This window comes from Anguilla rostrata, chromosome 1, assembly GCF_018555375.3.
Source record: "Anguilla rostrata isolate EN2019 chromosome 1, ASM1855537v3, whole genome shotgun sequence".
Lineage (NCBI taxonomy): Eukaryota > Metazoa > Chordata > Actinopteri > Anguilliformes > Anguillidae > Anguilla > Anguilla rostrata.
In genome coordinates this window covers 26,076,633-26,097,902 of record NC_057933.1, presented here as the reverse complement: position 1 = coordinate 26,097,902, position 21,270 = coordinate 26,076,633, and the positions used below count along the sequence as shown (strand labels likewise).

General features: G+C 40.2%; 3 protein-coding genes across 7 annotated transcripts in view; 2 read left to right on the top strand and 1 right to left on the bottom strand.

Annotated features, from left to right (window-relative positions):
• smyd3 (SET and MYND domain containing 3) overlaps positions 1-9,110 on the bottom strand; it is a 195,879-nt gene extending 186,769 nt beyond the window's left edge. The window contains exon 1 of the mRNA XM_064332178.1: positions 8,839-9,110. Within this exon, the coding sequence (XP_064188248.1) occupies positions 8,839-8,999 (161 nt within the window). The 5' untranslated portion in view covers positions 9,000-9,110. The remainder of the gene's footprint in view (positions 1-8,838) is intronic.
• A 1,398-nt stretch (positions 9,111-10,508) lies between these two features.
• tfb2m (transcription factor B2, mitochondrial) lies at positions 10,509-17,671 on the top strand. The gene is made up of 9 exons (XM_064332153.1): positions 10,509-10,669; positions 11,493-11,944; positions 12,236-12,327; positions 13,300-13,453; positions 14,059-14,207; positions 14,659-14,748; positions 15,319-15,381; positions 16,172-16,320; positions 16,830-17,671. The coding sequence occupies exons 2-9, from the start codon at positions 11,512-11,514 to the stop codon at positions 17,017-17,019; spliced, it is 1,320 nt and encodes a 439-aa protein (XP_064188223.1). The 5' UTR covers positions 10,509-10,669; positions 11,493-11,511; the 3' UTR covers positions 17,020-17,671.
• A 1,606-nt stretch (positions 17,672-19,277) lies between these two features.
• The window catches only part of cnsta (consortin, connexin sorting protein a), a 35,681-nt gene continuing 33,688 nt past the window's right edge, over positions 19,278-21,270 (top strand). For 3 of the 5 annotated variants that reach the window (XM_064332121.1, XM_064332129.1, XM_064332102.1), the window contains exon 1: positions 19,279-19,544. The gene's annotated coding sequence lies outside the window, so the exon portion shown is untranslated. Of the gene's footprint in view, positions 19,545-21,270 lie in introns of all 5 variants that reach the window. The other 2 variants (XM_064332112.1, XM_064332138.1) reach the window with 2 other exon arrangements.

The window sequence follows — 21,270 nt, the reverse complement described above, 5'->3', positions numbered from 1 at the left end:
AATTTCTTGTACTGAAATATATTTTCTTTTTAAAGGCAAACTGCAGCCGAATTAAATATTTTTTGCATTTTATTATTCCCTCCACTCTGGAAAGGTGTAACAAACAACTTTCCTCATTGTATGGATCTCTTACATACCTCACCCCGAACCTTCTTGTCACTACATTAACCACATGTCCTAACACTTGTTAGTTTTGTCGGGCATGAATTTCACAACAGTGGGTGGTGTGGACAGGATGTGAGAGGAGGTAATCATAAAGTTAATCCTCAGAATAATGAATGCTGCAGAATTTGAAACTTTATTCATACTTCTGTAGCAAGCCCACAGAGGGTGATAAGAGGCTTCTTTTGTCAAATACTGTAATTATGCCATCATCCAAAAACAACCGGATTTAAAATTTAAATTGCATACAAGCAGCTTTAGATTAGATACGGTCAGTGAGCTTTCTATGTTTGTTTTTAATACTTTAGTCACTGATACAATCAGAAAAAACTAGCTTCTGAAGACCAAGGCTAAGAGTTTCTAAATTTAGCTTCAAAGATGGATTGATAGCTGGCCAGGCTATTTTTTTGCTTGCTCTCTCAACATCTAAACTTTACCAAGGCATCTGCACTCACCTTCTACTATCTAAACACAAGTATGGTCAACTAGCTATTTATTACGATAGCTAGCAGTAGGCCTATAACATCATTGGCTTACTAGCGAGAAAGCCGTTCAAAACCTTTGGGACAGTCGACGCACAGTACATGTTCTGACTCTGACTACTAACTGAAGCAGCTGTGGTTTAATTAGGTTAAAATGTTAGGTAGCCTGCAAGTCATCTTGTTTGCATCCCTTTTCATTCAGATACAGGACTGCTCGAAGGCAAACATTTGCATTCCCCATCTATTCCACACTCTAATAAATGCACACCAGTTTGGGGATTACCGGTTCGGGAGTGGATGCGTCTGCCTTGTTGACACAAAATGTATGACCCGGGCAGATTTTTCCAGGTCTGGAAAGAGATCCCTCAAAGATTGCAGTTTTAAATTGGCATCCTAAAATTGATTTTATGATGTAAAGGAGGGATGCAGAACATTTCAAAACAGAAGCTGAAATCCAGACCCATGGGGTGTCAATCTCTTTTGTTTTGCAAGATGTTGCTTCTTTAGATTCTCTTTTGTTCCGCCGACTACCATTTCACCAGTTGAAAGCAGATGGCCAGGGAAATCCTGCTAGTGGAGTAATTTCACGACATTTAAAGACATTTATGATGCGAGACCAAAAAAAAAAAAAAACACACATACTGACATATTGGCTTACAGTGGCTCACTATGCATACTGAAATAAAAAAAAAATTTTTTAAAACAAAGCTTTTACACCCTCACAAGTGCAGGCATGAATCAAGCAATTGTCCCTAATTTGGGGACTGCGTTCAAAAGGCAATAAAGGTGAATGTGATATTCATTTTCATTCATTATTATAAAACCATTGTATAATTAATTCAATAGTTATTCAAACCAGGACAAACTGCAATCAAAGGAACTGCTGTTAACCAGAACTATTCAATTCAAAATCATACACAGGGGTTGATTGGCTCATACTGCTAAATCATTGTTCCAGTGCGGAGACGTGTCCTGTGCCCAGCATTGAATCCTGACTGTGCCAGAGGTGACTGTGCCTGCCAGCCTCACAAGGCAGGGCATGAACTACATCCTCACAAACAATGAATGCATGAGACTCAGACTCTGAACAGAGAAGAAGAATCTACACGTCTCATCAGAAATCAGTGGAGGACGTTACAGATGAGGCAGGCCAACAAATATGAATGGGCATTTAAAATGGAGCGAAAACACAAAATAGAGCAATGTCACCTAGCTCCAAAAAACATATCTTCGCTGATAATGCACTCTTTTCACGTGTCAAATTCAGCCTGTTCTTTTCTTGCCAGATATGAATCTGTAACATTAAATTTGAACCCCAACCATTTTTTCAGCAAAGCATGCAAAAGGACAAACAAATTTAATAAATTGGGTCAATCTTGACCATTTTCCTTTGAGGTGCAATATTCTCAACTATTTAAAACTAGCAAATTTGCTCATTTATAAACATCTGTAGGTTAACTTCCCATATGAATGAGTACTGTACTGTCAAAATGGTATGTGTAAATCTGGCCAACTAATCGTTTCCCATTTCAACCTGAGCTGGAGGTATAAAACGTAGGCCTTCTTATGGCACATTATAAAGTATTAATGCTATGCTGATGAAGCTGATTAAATGAAGCAAGAGAGACTAAGACTGAAGAGAAAGACAGAGAAAGTGAGAGAGAGGAAGTTAAAGAAAGTGATAGTATTAATGAGAATTAAAACTCCAGACAGTAAACTCATTACAAAGTCAGCTACAGCAGCTTGAATAGCCACTAATCTTCTATGATGGAAGGAAGAAACATTTTAAATGAAAATGAACTATAATGATCAACAACTACCCATTTGAACAGCTACTTATCAAGTTCTCATATGTTCTCGTGACATATATCCAAAATCTAATGCAATAAATATATGATGCCTGTGTGTGTGTGTGTGTGTGAGAGAGAGAGGGGGAAGAGAGAGAGCTCCATAATGTTTGGGACAACTTAAATTTGGCTCTGTACTCCACAATTTTAGAGCTATAATCAAATAATTCACATGTGGTTAAAGCGTGGTTAAAGTTTTATTAGTGTATTTTTAAACATTTTGGTTTCACCATGTTGAATTTACAGCGCTTTTAATACATTATGGTACCCATTTCAGCGCACCATAATGTATGGGACATATGAATGTTATGTAAATGAAAGTAGACTTGTTTAGTACTTTGTCCGTCTTTGTCCCAAATATTATGGAGCACATGCACGCACACACACAATTTCCCTTAAGATTTCTGCGCACCGTTTAAAGTGATAATTACACAATAAAGAAAATTAGCAAGGCAAAAATGCCTGAAGCATCTGCTTCACAGTTCTGCATTTCAGAGTGAGCGGACAATTGCATGTATATTGCATGTAGATTAAGTTCAGTGGTGCATGTTCCTCTTCTGTCTCGTTGTTGGAAAAGACACTTCAAAACATTTCCTACAGTAAAATTGATTGATTCATAACCATGCAAGTAATGCACATACACTACTATATATTATGGATTGTTATTACACTTCTAAAACAGGCATTTATAATGTTTTGCATCTCCAATTATTCAAGACGTTGTCTCAGCCGTGACATCTTACAAATGCTGCAGCAACTAGCAAGGTAATCAGTTCATTGGGCTACAAAGAAAAGAGATGACACCGGTCTTCAGAAATCATCTTTTCCATTAACAATGTCCAGGAATTTTCTGCATTTAACCAAATTCACCCATGTTTTGACACTTAAAAATACTGTCTTCATGAGCCTAACAGTAATCTGATGTGACCAGTGATTCTGCTGACATCAGTAAAGATTTTGATCCGGTTATAGCCCTGGACAAAAGTAATTGTTGGTACATAGGAGCCGCCCCCTCTCGGTTGCTGAGGATTGTCGCAGGACAGTAAGGATTTAAAAATAGGCCTATTAAAAATGGAATGTATTCAAGTCAATGATGTTGCCAACCTGTACAGTACACTGCTAAAATTTGTTGCATTTGAATAATACTTCTTTTTTTTACTTCTCAATGAATACACCTATAGCAAGCTTTACTTGACCCCAGGACTGCATGACTGCATTGATGAGCAGAGGCCTGTAGATAAGTATAAATTAGTTACAGGGTGCCTCAGAGGAGAAAGTGTGAGAAAGACACCAGTTAGAGGTCTGGGGATGACAATTCTGAATAAACATGACAATTCAGCATTTGTACTTGCAACCCCTCCATGCAAAAATGTCCTCGAACTGCCCATCAAGATTATGCCAGTGCATCTTCAAAGCGTGGAAGACAAAACAAAAGCCGGGGCGTAAAAACCAGCCATAAACAAAACCGGGCAAGAGACAAACTGAAAAACAAAAAAGAAAATAAAGAAAAAACAAAAGATGAAAGATATAAACAAGTCTGATTACAAGCGAAGCCTTGCTTTAATTGATGCTGAAATGATAGTGGAGAGAGCTCGTTTTGATACAAACAAACATCGGCGAAATTGGTAGCGTACAGCTCTTGCAACGAAGACACAATACAGCCGTGATAAAGAAACAAACATGTCTTCAAAGACAAAAACCCAGGGCAGCTTTACTGTGGCTGCATTACTGTAGCTCAGCAGTAGATTATAATGAATGATAAACTGAAACAAAATCAGCAGAGGTGCAAATTTAGAGGTGCAAAGGGACCAAAATATATCAAACCAAAAACTTGCAAAAACCCACCTCTTCCCAACCCCTTAGATCTCAAATTGCTCCTATTCACTGCAGCATTTGAAGCTCAAATTTCCAATTATTGCACTTTACTTCTTTATTTCAAATTGCATCCTTTTAATCAAGCTGCTTGTTTTATGGCAAAACTGATTAGTACTAGGGCATTATTTCAAGACTATTTCTGCATTATTTCAAAACTATTTCTTAATATCTAATTTCATTCACTTGTGTAGTATCCAAATTTGATAAGATCTCAGTTAAGCAAATAGGCCCAAACATAAATGATGGGATTAGATAGACAGCCAATGCCTTTCCTGCAATAAAGAGGGCCTGAACTTGAGGCAGCAGGTAACAGGTAGGCTATTCAAAGCACTGCCCAAACGAGATCAAAGACCAGCAGATATTGGAAGTACAGCACTTAGAGCAATGCACCGCATACATCACTGTACAACTGAGATAATATTGTACATGTTTTTTTCTAACCAACAGCACAAAACCTGACAAGGTAAATACATCCGGAAAAAAACAGCACACTCACACAGACACACAAAATGGCTGAGTGGTCTATGCCCATACCGATTTTGTGTGTCCGTGAGTGCGCTGTTTTTCAGGCTGCTGTTTTTTTTTGCAGCAGGTCAGCGAGACATAATGACACGAGAGCTCAACAGCGTTGACACTGGGGAAACAGGGAAATGACCACAGCCGTGTCCCCAGAGGGACGAAATGCAATAAAACGGGACTGGAATCTGGGGCAGCCGGCGCACTTCCACAGCACAACAAGAAATCTCATTCATGACCAACAGCCTTTTCAAACTCTGTAAGGGATTCTGGGAAATTTTACCTCTTGCTTGTAGGCGAGTGATGATGCTCCATGGAGGACAGAGCGGAATTTGGCACCATTTTGGAAGTAGCAGATTTAAGTCCCAGATGAGGTACTGCAAATATACCCTTTGGGAAGCTAGTTCACCAAAATGGTAGCATACATCTTGCAATATACCTGGATAATTAGTGACCTACATGCCTTAATTGCCAAGGATAAGGGAGCCATCCAAGTGAATAACACAGTGCAACATACACCAACATGTTCTGCATTACTAAATTGTGGCATGTAAACTCCCCAAAATAAATATTAGTATTACACGTCCGAACTGAGTGAGGAAAAAAGACAAAATGACCAGTAACACAATCACACGTAAAATGAACATTTTAGCACAAATGAATAGTTAATGATTTTAAAGCCCTTTTTTAACCGTAGTGATTTTACCAAATACACAAGAATAGCAGACCAACAGTGCCCTCCAAAGACCAATATTTATAAATACAACCGCATCCTCTTCATTAACCCTGTTGGGCGTAAATCCTAAAATGTTTTTCCAAAAACAAAAAGGATTTGTATCACGTTACAGCTTTACCAGTTAGTCCCTTTTTTCATGTTTTTACACAAGGCATAGTCAAATGCCGTTTTAAATCATTTTAAAGTTGGCTTGAGCAGGTTCCCTGGACATATGCATCATGTGCCGATATATATGCAAATACACATATTTGTTTTCTTATAAATAAGATATTAGCAGCGTATTCATCTATGGTGGAGGAAAACATCAGAAAAATTAAACATGACTGTATAATGTTAATCATTACTTTCTTATTTTCTACATGACCTGTAAAAAGAAGAGATCAACACTGTCACTCGGTGGCCACAATTGGGATGACAGGTATGCAATCCCAGCAAGTTAGGCCTATACAGCACTGAGAGTCTGGCACATTTCAGGGTTGTCTACAGAAATATCCACAATGACCACAGACTCTCTGCACTTAAAACATTCATTTCTGTACCTTCTGTCCTCATGCCAAGCGACAGAATTCACACACAGCTTCACACGTCCACACAATAAAGCTCTAAACTAAGGGGATTTTGCTTTTTCCTCCTCCTTTTTCCTGGCAATTACATGATCACAAATGCTACAGGCCCACAAACAATACGGCACACCATTGGACATTTAGCTACATCAGCCAATAAAGAGAGAGACACGGGCAAAATGGAGACATACAGAAGTCCATACATTTTTTACTTTTCAAATTTGCAGCCAGGTGGCTACTTCACTAGTAGCTGGCTGGGTAACATGTTTGCCAATGGGATCAAAGGACAGGAGACAGGCAAGGGTTCAAATCCCCCCTCGGACTCAGGGTAATCTCAGAGCAGTTACACTGGCCTGCTCGCTTGCTAACTAATAACTGCCTCAAACTGAACCTATTGTTTTTGCAATTGTAAAAATATTTGCAGGAAACTCATTTATAAAAATTAAAATATACCCACACTTACTTTCGCTTTCAGAATTTTAACCAAGTTTAACGTTGTAGCTATCCTGCAATGCCACATTTCTAAATTAATGTAAGTTAGCCCTATAGATCCTCTACCGACATACAAACAATAACTAGATCTGTTGTGAACACGACACCCCATAAAAAACACTTCAATTCAAAAATATAAACACTTCCACGTATTTGTCACTCAAGGTAAAAGAAAAATGACTGAATCCATGCCTATGTTTTCATTCAGCTAGAATGTAGGCCTATGTGTGTTTGCATGTATTCATATGCAGGCCTACGCATGTCTCTCGCATAGCATACATTTATATGCATTACTATTATTACTTACTTTTAACAAACACAGCACAAAAACATAAAAACAGAAATACAGATTGAATTAGAAATATTGAAGCCGATTACATAGCCGAACTATTGAATATAACACGCATATCCAGACGTTTGCCCCAATGTAGGCTACTGTACGTAGCCTATGCTTCTACACACAGGGCCAAGTTACTTCAAATATCATCTGTGCGAAAGACTATCAAGAAATATACAGGCTAATGGTTTTAAAAGAAAATTCCTCTGGGATGACGGCCAGGATCCGATTCAAAGCCCTGACCCTTGCCTACACTGCCGCCAACAGGACAGCCCCCATCTACTTGCAGGACATGACTCAATTCTATGTGCCTGCTCGACCACTCCGCTCTGCAGCAGCAGGGCGTCTTGTAACCCCTCCCACCCGCCCAAAGGGATCACAGAGCTTCTCCACCCTAGCTCCCCAGTGGTGGAACGAACTCCCCGTCCCTCTCCGAACCTCCCCCTCACTATCCATCTTCCGCCGTGGCCTGAAGACTCATCTCTTCAGACTATACCTAGAATAACCACCACCATGCTGTGTATATATATTAAAAAAAAATAAATAAATAAAAAAAATACCCTTTTTTCCTTGTCACTTGTTATATGTTGCCCCATCCCTGCACTTCTTGGTAAATTGTATTTGTCCTAATACTCTAGCTTAATCTTCTGCCTAGTTTGGCTTTGCAGATGTTAGACCAGGATAGTGTTCATTGTTCTCAGCTAGAAATAGCTGTACAAAATAAGTAATTGTACCTTACTGAACCCGTGTTCAGCAGTTGTCTACGATCATGAAAATGCACTTCTTGTACGTCGCTTTGGATAAAAGCGTCTGCCAAATGAATGTAATGTAATGTAATGTAATGTAATTTGTATACCACACCTCATCATGCAGTAACGAGAACAGTGGTACATTGGGCGCCTAATCTGCCGGAAATAATTGAGCATGAAATGCCACTGAAGCAATAGGTGGGCGACCCTGGTGGATTGGAAAAGGAAATAGTGGCGGAAAAGGGAATAGTGGAGGCAAAGGGTGCTTTGGGCTAATCAGTGTCTACGTTCTTTTTAATTGATGACGGGTGTTGCGGCTAGTGTTGCAGCTGTTGAGCATTCCAAGATGGGGAGAAAAAAGTAAGAATTTGGACCGACAAAAGGTGGTCACTGCTGCGCAAAGGTTTTACTTTTTTGTATGTACTTTTTTTAAATAGTACATGAGTAAACTGTCAGTAGCAGTATACGGACAGATGACAGCGAAATAGCAACATCGTAATCACCACGATATCAATCAAGGATCTTGCCAATGCTGTCTGACATTTGATGTGATCTGAGCAAACATGGCTACTCCGGTACTAATTGAGGCATCGCTGTAAAATGCCACAAAAATCCAATTTTGCATAGCTACCTTCTCAATAGTCACGGATAAACAATCTAACATAATGACCACGATCTGGCGTTGTTTGATGTAGTAGCACGTAAGTAACTTAAATAAGGTAGGCTAGTTTAATTTATTTAATTTAGTTGAATTTAAGAATTATTGTGGGAAGCCATGAATCTTTTACGGGAAAGGAACGACACTCCTTTATTCCATAAAGTATAGATGTGCAAAATGTAAAGCAACTTAAAATGATAACGTCTGGGGGCACTGTGTGATTAAGAATTTTAAATAATTCAGAACTAATTCCAGGGTGCAGGAGTGGCTTCTTCAAGCCGAATGAGGCAAAGGCGCCAAAAACAAACAGCTGCAACACCCGCCCGATTGCAACAGTTTTATCGTGGTCTTAAAGAAATTGCCGAAATTAATTAATTAATACATAAAGACTGATACCCAGAAAGCTACCAAGCCGTCTTACCTTGACAAGCAGTTCTCACATGTAGATTTAATTACTCTCTTGGAAACGGTGCATGCAAAAGGCTCAGCTGAAAACAACAGTTCTCCGGCTTTTAGCGAGCTAACAGCGCGTAAACCATTCCCTTTCCCGGGACTGCAGAACCGTTCCACTTTTTGTGCCATGGCATGCAAGTTGATTTCAAAAACCGACACAGGACAGGACCACGCACGTGCAATTGTATGGTTATGGACTGACTGGTGTGGACGCAGCCATAGCAGCTAGCACTGTCATATGACAGAGAAAAGTTCCGCCTCTTTATATCGACACAAGTAAAGACCAATCAGAAAGGCTATCAGACTTCGTCGACAACGTTCAAATTAAGCGACTCTGTAAAGTCGGGGACTAAGCGGACATCTCTGACGTTATCCCATGATTTACGAAAGAAGCCGATGTCGCTGAAAGGGTAGGCTATATTAATTCCTCATCGTCATCATGAACTACTGTACCCCATGAACTCCTAATGAAATAACATGCAACATTTTTTTGTTTGTTTGTTAATATTTTTCCCCCCCTCATTGTTGTAGCTACACTTTACCTTTATTTTTGATTTGCATATGCTTGGATAAATTAAATAAAACATCAAAAAGCTTCCATGGGTGGAATACATCTTCAGCTATTATGCTCTTACTCAGATTTCCCCAAGTTGTATTTTGTGACAACAAGCTCCTGCACATGAGCGGGCAGTGACATCATATACATATCAATACAAATTTCAATCATGGACATCCAGGATTCAGAGTTTGGTATGTGCTGAACTCACCAAACGTTACAGAGAAAATATAAGTACTTGCATTTAATTGTCAGTCAAATTTAAGGATGAATTCCGAACAAACCTTTGCCCATGACTTGTGTTGGAAATGAGGTCAGAACTGAAGACCTGAGGAGGGCCTGGAGGTGAGCCATTAAATGACAATCTGGGACTTGAAATTAGTAATGTCTGAGTGTGGAGACACTGCAGCTCCCCTCGGGTCTGACAAACAGGGATTTGGGGATACCCCTGGGGTCTATGAAAGAGTCCTATGGCCAGGGGGTCCTCCGAAAAACTGAAAAAACATATTCATGTAAAGACTGATAAAAAAATTAATCTTTCATTTTATTCAAAATGATAACTTTCAGACATAATAATGTATCTGAATTGCATCTTGAATGTTGCCAAAAATAGGCAGTTCACTAGCCTGCCATTAACGTCCATTAAATCACAATGAAACCTGACTGTTAAGCTAAATAGTATAGACAGCCTTAATTGGACTTCATACTCACACTTGACAGAATTCCTGTTCCAAAAAGGTTGACTACTAGTCAATTTAAGTTTGACTGTAGGTTTAAAATAAATGGGCAATGGATTTAGGCCTACAATATAAACAGAAAGGATGTTCTAAACAGTTTTTATAAAAAGTTTTATTTCTGCTTTGTTTTAAATGTTACGTTTTTCTAAAGGGAACGTAGTTCATCTCAAATTACACAATGACGGTTTATTTATTGTTTTAACATTAGTTTAAACTTGACAAGAATGTTTTTTTTTTTCCAGGTCTACTACAATGCAATTGCTGGCTATTTTTTCTGTATGATGAAGATTGGTGGTTATAATCGGTAGTTTTCGGCCATTTCCGAACTATCACGTGATGTCGTCAGAGGTGTCCCCCGACGTCGCTGATGTATTGCGAAAGCAACCACGGTCAACAACATGCTTGTTCAATGTCACCGCGTTGCGAGGGAGGTCGGGATGTACCTCTTGGAGTATCTGTGAATGTGATTACAGAATCACATTAGAGCACAAAGAAATACGATAAAGGTAATGAGTTTTGAAATTCAGCTTTCTTGCACTTTAGGATTTCAAATGTAACTGTTAGCTAGCCATCTAGCTCGCTTAGTTAGTTATATAGGCACCACACAGGTTTGGTCACTTGCAAGCTAGCAGTAATGTGTTCTGTGTTAGCTAGCGATACAACTTCTGCATGTGGATCTAATCCGCAAGACCGTTAGCGAAGCTTTTCGGCTTTTTCCCCTTACCTCAGTGTTTTCGGTAGCAAATAAATAGACTGGAAAACGATTACGTACCGAGAGTCAAATTTTTCTCAACCGTTGTCAGGACACGTATACTACATGCGTAGCAGTTATAAGCGCATGGTCATATCTTTTTCTTCAGTATTTAGCCGAACTCCTTAAACCCTTTTATGAACGCCTGGAATGTACTTCGTGTAAATCCATTCTGGCAGTGGCTAAACGGTACCTCAGTGTTTCTTCCTTGGACAGTAATGACTGAACTAGAATTTGGTGGGTTTCCACATAGCTGGGCACTTGCTTTATTTTGTACGGCAACCAGCATACACCAGCGAGCAGAAAAAATTGAATTAGTTTGAGTGACTGGAGTTTTAAACTGTAGGAACATCAAACCTCCATGTCTATACAATGTATATTTATGTATATTTATTGTCTATGTTCCCTTATTAATTTATTTAGTTTTATGTTTGATATGAGTGTTTCCATTATATGGATTGAGTATGAGTTGCAACCTCGCGAACACTCCTGAAATGTAACTGGCACATCGCTAAATCTTAATTAAAGGAGAACTTCATCTGTGACATGGAGACATCAGTGGTGTTTTACCTTCACAGGTACTGACATCAGCCCAAGATGTCTGCCTCCAGCTCCAGACTCCTGGTTCTGGCAGTGAGGACTGCCTGTAGCCACACACAACCGAGGTACCTGCTGGCGAACGCGCCCGTCCCCGTCCTCACCCAGTCGCGGGCGTACGCCATGGACCCGCTCTCCGTGGCCAGTCGGAAGGCTCAGGTCCCGTCGTGCAAAGCGGACCGCGTGTCTCCGGACCTGGGGGTCAACCAGAGGAACCTGTCCGCGGTGGCCGCCTCCCTGAAGGGCCAGTGCCGCCCGCTCTGCAGGTACGACTTTCTGGACCTCGGGGAAGTGGAGGAGAACACCCGCAAGGCGCAGGCCTGCAAGAGCCTCCGCCGCTTCATCGTGGACCCAGCCCTCGCCCAGCTGGTGGCCGACCGCCTGGAAGGAGACCTGGCGGATGGGAAGGCCGTCATCTTCGAATGCAACCCCGGTATTATATGAGCTTCTGGCTTGAGCGTGTGTTTTATGTGTCAAAATCTTGTTTTATTGTTCTCTTGTGTGTGTGTATGTGTGTTTGTTAGTGTATGTATGTTTGTTGTGTGTGTGTGTGTGTTTGTTTCTATAATTTTGTGTATTTGTGCTTATTAGTCAGCTTTTGTTGTTTGTTTCTTTGTTTGTGTGTACATTGTGTTTGTTTGTGCATGTGAGTGTGTGTTTGTGTGCATTTGTAGGTATACATGTGTGTGTTTGTTGATACTCTTTATGTTCTGTGTCCACCCAGGCCCTGGTGTGCTAACACGGACGCTGCTGAACTCTGGAGCTCAGAGACTGGTGGCGCTAGAGAGTGCAAAGTCCTTCCTACCTGAGCTGCAGGTGAGCCTGTTTATCTCACAGCGCTACACAGAGTCTCAACAGTCCAAGTGCCCAGCACATCATATAAATTAAAAATCCAAATCTGGCCCCTTATAGTTAGTGCTCAGTAGGGCTGCAGGATTAATCAGATGCTTTTAACGGGGCGACATAGCTCAGGAGGTAAGAGCGATTGTCTGGCAGTCGGAGGGTTGGCGGTTCAAACCCCGCCCTGGGCGTGTCGAAGTGTCCTTGAGCAAGACACCTAACCCCTAACTGCTCTGGCGAATGAGAGGCATCAATTGTAAAGCGCTTTGGATAAAAGCGCTATATAAATGCAGTCCATTTACCATTTAAAGCATAATAAGAATAACCACCACCATGGGACATATAGGTGAAAGGAGAGGTTTCCCTTTTAGGCTTCCGCAGAGACCCAGATGGGTAATAAATACTAATAATATAGGCTACTATACTATACTATTACCAATGAATAATATACCTAGCTTATTTAATATATTTATAAGCTGCTTTGGAGGTCCTGCCCCAACAGGAGAAGCCTACACCATGACTAGTCAGGGGAATGCCAGAGAGATTTCTAAGGGGTTCTGTAAGATTAGTGTCTGTTCAAGTTAGCTAGCCAACGAGGGGCTAGCTAAGCATTGTCGTTTCGTAGGTTATGTACAAGAATACAGAGCTCTCTGTCAAGTTATTCTGAATCCGTAAAGCCACCTCACTCTGTGTTACCCACTTCCTGTGCCTTTGTTATTCTGAGTCTGTAAGGCCTCCTTACCCCATGTTACCCACTTCCTGTGCCCTTGTTATTCTGAATCTGTAAGGCCACTTCACCCTGGGTTACCCACTTCCTGTGCCCTTGTTATTCTGAATCCGTAAAGCCACCTCACCCCATGTTATCCACTTCCTGTGCCCTTGTTATTCTGAGTCTGTAAGGCCACCTCACCCCATGTTACCCACTTCTGGTGCCCTTGTTTTCTGAAGGCCCTGGAGAGCAGTCTGGACGGGCAGCTGGAGGTGGTGCACTGCGACTTCTTCAAGCTGGACCCGCTCGGGCACGGGTCCATGAGGCCCCCCGCCATGTACTCTGAGAAGCTCTTCACTGACCTGGGCATCTCCGAGGTGCCTTGGACCGCAGGTGAGGCTGACAAAGTCGCAAAGCTGCAAACAAGGAACAAGGAAGAACAAAATTGTACTGGTAGATACGGGTGAAAACATAAAATTCAGGGGATTCTGTCTGAAACAGCTATTTCGCTAACATGAAATAGCTTGCTATTCATTTTATCCATAACGTTAACCCAGCGTGTTTGTTTACACACATTTTATATCAGAATTGTGGCTGCATAAGGCTGCGGTTAGAAACCATTAAAACTTATTTTTTTAAGGCTATTTTCTGATGTTTTGATATATTTTGATTGATAATTTTATATTGTTGTGCTTACTCGTGGCACTCTGTATGTTGCATGATCAATTATGTTGTGTTTAGGCCTATGTGCATTTAAACTGGCCTATGTGTATTTAAACTGGCTTTGAATATTTGGTCAAACAAATTATCCAAGAGTGGGAAAATAATGATTCAATGGTATTCAAAGCAACATAATTCCCTTAGTAAGTCCCTTCCATTTGAGGGGGGGGTCTTGAACCAGCAAACCAGACAGTAAACCGATAAGTAAGTGTATGTGAGTCCGTCAAAACCACACCTCCACCACACCCTTAAAATCGGCCCGTCCGTTCTGTCTCCAGACGTGCCGGTGAAGGTGGTGGGGATCTTCTCCCAGAGGAACGAGAGGAACATGCTGTGGAAGCTGGTCTACTCCCTGTTCCAGCGCCTCTCCATCTTCCGCTACGGCCGCGTGGAGATCATCATGTTCATCAGCGAGAAGGAGTACACGGTGAGCCGGCCCAGCAGGTCACCGCGGTTACCGCGTCGAGCCGCAGGGCACATTCGATTCAAGAGTATAGCGAGCATTTGTGTTGTTTCTCAAGGGTCGAATCTCAAATGACCCAGATACAAGGCCGACTGAGGGGAAAAGTAGCTTTGGCTTTTTTTGAAATTGAGGAAGAGTAGAAGAAATACATTTGGGACAACCACTGGATATGTTCATAGTCTACATCTTGTTTTGTGTCATCAATGTATTTATATTGTGAATTATATAAGAATGAAGAATTACAAAAGTATAATATAATACCATCTGCTGACTCCCATTGGCATCCCTGAACCCCTCATCAAACAACTTGTGCAAAATGGTAAATGCCTTATGATTAGCATATGTTAAATATACTGGTAAATTCAGAGTATATTGGCTGATCCTGAGTTGTGTCTTGTCCTAATTCCGTATTTAGAAACTCGTATCCAGACCAGGGGAATTTCAGAGTTATCAGGCTTTAAGCACGCTGTGGCAGATGGCTTGCGATATTGAGCTGCTTCACAAGGTGAGATCAAATGAATGAACTGAAACCCCCATCATCCTATGTTTTCCACCAAATCCCTGTAAGAAACTTAATTACCATATGTACAGTCATGAAGAGTCTCTCTAGTCTTGTTCACATTGTCACGGTAGAAAAAAAGTCAAGTATAAATTAATGAATGTGCACACACACGCACACACAGGTAACTGCTGAAGTAGGCATCAACCATTGTATCCCTCTGTAAAAATGTCAACGAATGTATTTCTGTTATAGTCTTTTTTGAGGTTTGAGGCCACAAGTGTGTGCATTTGTTCACACAAAATATTTTGAAAGTTATATCCTACATTTTATCTTTTACGTTCACCTTGCAAAACAAGCCCTTGTAATACAAAAAGTAACACCTTGCAAATTATAAATTTACCCTATGTCATTGAAAATTAATAGGATATGTAAGCCGTATTTGAGCTTTTCGTATTCTTATCTGAGACATTTTCTGGAAAAGAATCGTGTGGAAAATGCATGTTTTTGGAAATATGGTTTTTGTGCCCTTTGGTCTTCAAGCTGAATTTTTAACGCATTGTTTTTGATCGTTAGGAGCCGTGGTCATCTTTTGTGACGGTATCCAAACACGGTGGATTGGCAATCCAGAAAAGCAGAGTAAGCAGTGTGTTCTAGTAGTGCATTTGTACTGAGTGCAGGCACACACCAAAGAGTAGCCTGTCATATAGCATGCTGGTTATTTCTGTTTAGAGTTCAGTTTTATGTGTTCAGACTACTGAGTTTTTTGTGTGTACTTCTCCAGTAGTACTAATGGAAAAATTGTGTGCTCAATAACATGAGCTAGATTAAGTTGTAAATATATGTGTGTTTAATGGAGAAGCCAGTGAACTGACCAAAGATCTCAGCATTGTTTTTCATTAAATTGCTCTGCGCAGAAATTGTATTGTAGGTGTTAAAGGAAAAGTGCTGTCAAAAATGGAAATTATATATATATATATATATATATATATATATATATATATATTGATGTGTATCAAGTTTTTCCTCATGAAATACAAAGTGTCACCAAGTAGTGGCCACTTAATCCACACATACTGTAGCTCTCCCTATCAGCTAAAAAAGCAACAAATAAAGCATTTGAGTGCAAAAGTGTGGTTTGTACATGAAAAGAAAATTGAATTGTAAAGCCCATTTAGCCTCTGCCACTGATACCCTTGAGATAATACCCTATTTGACTCGCTGACTAGCTTTTCAGTTCTGAAAAGTGGGATCATCGTCTAGCACAAACCACAAAATACGTAAAACTCTTAAATGACATGCAGGATTTTCTTCAGTAATTAATTTTTTGTTGTAATCCTGTGTTATCCCTTAAACCGCATTTCTCCAGTGCTTTCAGTGCAAAGAAAAACTACTTAATTGACAGCCCTTTTCGTCTTGCCAAACACAGCTCCCGAACGACCACCTGTGCCTGGTGAGGCTGACCCCTCGCCCGAGCCTGTTCACGGCTCACCTCACCCCTGCGAACGGCGCCACATTGATCATGATGGTCAAGCAGTGCATGGCCAAGAGGAAAGCCCTGCTGGTGGACAGGCTCAAGTGAGTAGTCAGCCCTGTAGTGACCACCATGGTCCATCGCCATGGGAAGAGTTTCCTTGGGTTATTATTAAATATAGGATGAGTCTATCAGAATAGTTTAATACTCGTGCACCCATACACTTGTTCTGTAGTTTTATTACAGAAAAGGTTTTTTTAATGCATAAAAATGCTTGTACTTTCACTGAAACTGGAAATGACTTCATACAGTGTTAAAACTGAAAGGATACAATGTTAAGCAATAACTGGCCTTTCACATGGTTTACACTTTCATTGCATTCAAACCGATTGTAGTCCCTCATGCTAATTTTACTTCCAATTTAATTTAACTAGTGAGCTAAGTTTGATGTGCTTAGTTACAGCTGTCTACTAGACTATGCCACCTGTAAAGGAATAGGGAGAAAGGATCATCTCTTCCTCTTGGACACGCTTGGTTGTACCTGCTTTAATCTAAGTTGAGCTTGAGCGTGCTTCCTGTTCTTTGGCACTCATTCCCTGCCCCTGCCATTCAGTTCTTGGAGTCCAGACAGTGGATTGAAGATCATGCAGAAGATGGGCCTTCTGGAGAACACCCTGACTGGACACTTGTTTCCGGAAGAGTACAAACACCTGTTCCAGCTGATGGAGCAATCGGAGGAGTTCAGCCACAGCTGGCTCTATGAAGAGGTCTTGGAGAACACCCAGAAATCTGGCCTTTTGTGACTTCCTCGAGAACAGAATTCACACATTATGTTGCTTAAGAACCGAATTTAGCACATGCATGTTCCTGTAAGAACAGCATTCATGTGGAAGCTTCTGAAGAACAGAATTGCTCCAAATGTTCCTGAAGAAAAGAATGGGTGTTGTCTTCCTGAAACAATGCTGGCTTCACGTGATAGCTCCTGAAGAAATGAAGTTTATCATGACAGTTCTTCAAGAACTCAGGCATTCAGCAGCTAATACTGAAGACCTAAAGAACAGTCTCCCATTAGTTGCCATAGGACTATGTGACTCAGTCTCATGTCTTCTCCTGCAGTGTGGGGCTTCTTTTTACTCTTCAGATTCCTCAGCTCTAAATTGCTTGCTGGACATGCTATTTACATCTCACATTATTAAATGGGCAAATAAAGAAGAAGCTAAATAAGATTCGACTCGAGTAATTTACATCCAGCAACTCTTCTTTGGCTACAATGTAATGTATCTTTTTTAAGTCTGTACTATTGGCCCATGCAGCAGATGCAGAATAGTAGACTTATGTAATGCCTAATGCTTGTACAGATTTCTTTTTTCAATATTATATGAACTATGAACTCTGTGTACATAACAAAAAGAACGCTGTGTAAATCGTAAACTTATGATAAACCATGTAAATTCACTTGACTTTGTTCTTTTGATATTTCTGAATTATTGTAATAATACTATAGATTTATTTATCTGCTTTCTGTGCTATTATGTATGAGTGTCACTAGTCAAGGTTCCTGGGGGATTGCATTTTGACATTAATTTTTAAACCTATTTAATTTTGAAACCTTGTGAGAATACACTAGTATCAGAGTTTTCTAAAATGGTTGACCCATTCATGATTGAAGATTATATGAAGCAAAGTTTTATAGAATAGTGAATGTGGTCATAACCATGGTCTCGTTTATATGCACACAGATTCAGGTTGCAATTAAGTAACAGTGTCCTTTTTACATTATGGAAATGAACGTTCTCAAGGAGTGAAGAAGTAAAAACCTTTGTATTTATCTCTTTAGCGGGTTTCTGTCTGCTGGTGCGCTGTTTGCATTTACGAGTGAACATTATTAGCAAATGCCACTAAAGTAATGATAATCTGGTTTAAACTGTGAGTACAGTACATTGCAGCTCTTGTTAGTAGTATGAGAGTAAGCCACAGAAGTTTTAGAATTTTCATTAGGACCAATAACAGTCCTGAACCCTATTTTTGAATGTTTTTTTTTGTCATTTCAATTCATTTTAAATGTAACCGAGATTGCCTTTCACTTAAAACCATTTAAAGTGGTAATCATTGCAGTTTGAACTTGTGGAGTTAAGGCAGTCATGTTAGATTGAAGGTATGCAACCCTGGGTCTTGAGAGCCGCTGGGGCTGTATAATTAACATTTATAATTGACCAACTGAGTGAGCAACAACAAAAACCTGCACAGCCTGCTAAGGGCCAGGTTTTCAGACCCTTGTGTTATTTGCAACAAAATGAGTCTGTTTCTGATCTGGTGATCCTATATTTAATTCACATATAAAAGTTTATTTTTACTAGGAGTTTAAATGTCTATTTTATTAGCCTGTTTTAGTGGTTTAGGGGCATCCGTGCAGTTGTTTCCCCAAAGTCCACCTCCAACATCACACTCAACGAGCTGCAGTCCACACAAGTAGACTGCAGTGTCTAAATCACTGGATTTTCGCCTGTATGGTATACTTCCACATTATTATTTGCCACTGTTAAAGAACAATGCACATGCATATTCTGTTTATATGTACAGCAAGTCAGCCTTCAGACTCAAATCTACAGTAGAAGTTATTCAGGTAATTTGCCAGTTGAGGGTCATCCATTGGGGGGTTTCTTCTGCTTTTTGTAGTTGGTTATGTCCTATAGGGCTTATCACACTATTTGCAGCCACTTTGCAATCACTTTGAAAATGAAAACATCACAAGCGTTGAGAAGGGTCCACCTGCAGCTCCGCAGACCGGCCTGAGGCGTGAGACGTGTTAACAACTATATACATTAGTTAATGCCAATTCATGTAACATTATTGTAAAGTGTTACCGAGATACCATTGTTTTTGAAATTCAGAAGATTCCATGAATTACGAGCGATTGCTTTGTTTCAGTGTGGCTTACCTCCATGCTGCTCTTTCTCTATGTTTTTCTCATAGACCGTATGAAAAAAGGTTTTTCTCCTTCTGCTTGTAAGCGCATGCGCACTTCCTCGCTCACGCCTCAGGTCGGTCTGCGAAGCTGCAAGCGTTGAGTCCGAAAGATGGCAGTCATGGCTTGTCCCAGATCCACAGATCATTTTTAAAAAATTGGAACAGCATCGTCCAATGAAGCGTGAGGTCGGAGATTGCCCGGATGAAAGTCCGGAAGCGACCTATGCTAGGGAGCTACATTCATGCTAGGGACAGAGGCACATAGCTAACGTGAGGATATTTAGTGAGGTTGTACATCATGCAGTATCGCAGCTAGTGGTTGTCCTATAAGCAGGATCTCGTTATAGAACACGAATATACCGTAAGTACCTGACGCTATTACGCGAATGAATTGTGCATGTATTAAGCTTTCATTTGTTCATTGATCAATTACATGCTCACAAGCTAGATGCACAACTAGCTTACTCTGTAGCTAACGACGCTGGCTTCTAATTACTGCTTGTATCTTGTGAATGACAAATGGATAGTCCGCATCAAAAGCTTGCTAGCTAGCTAGTTAATAACGTGTACATCGGACACCATTTAAAACGTTAGCTAAATAGTTAAAGGTTGTCAGTTTCGTAAAAAATTCGAGAGACCGAATGTAAGCGGTCTTTTCAGTGCCATTACTTGTGATGTGTTATGGATATTTTTCAAAACCGACTGAATATTATGTTCTCGTGGCGTTTGTCAGCTAAATTGACACCAATCTTGTTCCCAGATATTGTGGCACAAACATTTCAATGTCAGCATGTTCGTAAACTAGTTGGTGACACGAACTAGATAATTCTACACAAAATATTTATTGTTTAATTGGTGGTCTGCTTTAACAAGCGAGGTTTAATGAATTAGAATCTCACTTTGTTTTCTTTCTTATTGCTTTGTATTCCTGGCGGTACTTCTCAAGGGACCTGCCAACTGTGGTATGGCTGTTCTTAGCAGCTAACTAGGACGCTGTCAGGTGGACTGTGAAAAATGCAGCACGCTTAGAAAAGAACTGAATTAACGTTACGTGACAATGAAAACAAACAATGTGAAACCCATCAAGAGACTGAGCTATAGTAATTGCTATACGTTTTTTTTTATATTTCTACATTGCCTACGAGAGCAAGGATCTGTAGTTAGCTTGTAGTCGCTTGACTTGTGTCACTTAGCTTATCTTGCCCGCTGTACTCTGTAGCCAGACCGCTGGTTGGACCTGGGTTTTAACATTAGTAAACAAATCTGTCAAATCTGGGCTGAAATTTAGATTAAGTGTGTACGAAATATGTATTTTTTCTTATTTGTGCGATAATAACGGTGCGATAGTGGTTACGCTCAACCGTTTTAAATGGACCCTGTAGTGTCATTGCAGTAACCTAGCTATCTTTTCGTCTCGATGTGGAATTTATTGCTGTTTGTCCATAGGGAATAATGTACTGGCCTATCGTTCATGACGCGTTATAAGAAATGAGTTTGAAACCATGACGACTTTGAGAAAACAATCCCCAGATTTCTCTGTGTAATACATTGGGTGTGGCACTACTAGACTGTTTGCTTTTACGAATTGTATTTCATTTTTTTAAATATTTTTTTTTCGATAAAATAGTCCTTTAGTCCATCAGAACTGCAGTTATTAAATACTTATGTTGTTCCAAGCAGATATTGAAACATTATAATTTAGACATACTTTCAGCTAGTTTGTTAACTATTTAGCAGTCTTTGGTGGGTGTGATTTTAGTGGGATGTGGTTTGGGGTTTGGGAACACCTGACTTTTGCCGCTGTTTGTTGTGCAAAATAGATGCTTCATTCCTTTGGAAAGTTTGTCATTTCTCTGAAGATTCAACATTTCCTTAGCTTAGTTCTGATTTACTGTGCTATCTTCGAAAATGTGAAATTGGGCAATAGTGTTATTACTTCTTGTCTAATGAGAGTAGGGTACTTGTTTTGGTTTTGGGGAATTTTCTGGCTGCTCAGAGCATACACAGCTGAGATTTCTTGTGATTTCAAATTAGAGCTTATCTGTAAGATTTCTTCACACCTGCAATATAGGCTATATGGTTTTGTT

Bases quoted from the DNA above. Each gene is read 5' to 3' on its own strand.
- tfb2m (XM_064332153.1), top strand. From the start codon at position 11,512: ATGTCTGCCTCCAGCTCCAGACTCCTGGTTCTGGCAGTGAGGACTGCC. The intron at 12,328-13,299 runs GTGAGCCTGTTT...TGTTTTCTGAAG, and splicing joins CCTTCCTACCTGAGCTGCAG to GCCCTGGAGAGCAGTCTGGA. The intron at 15,382-16,171 runs GTAAGCAGTGTG...TGCCAAACACAG, and splicing joins TGGCAATCCAGAAAAGCAGA to CTCCCGAACGACCACCTGTG.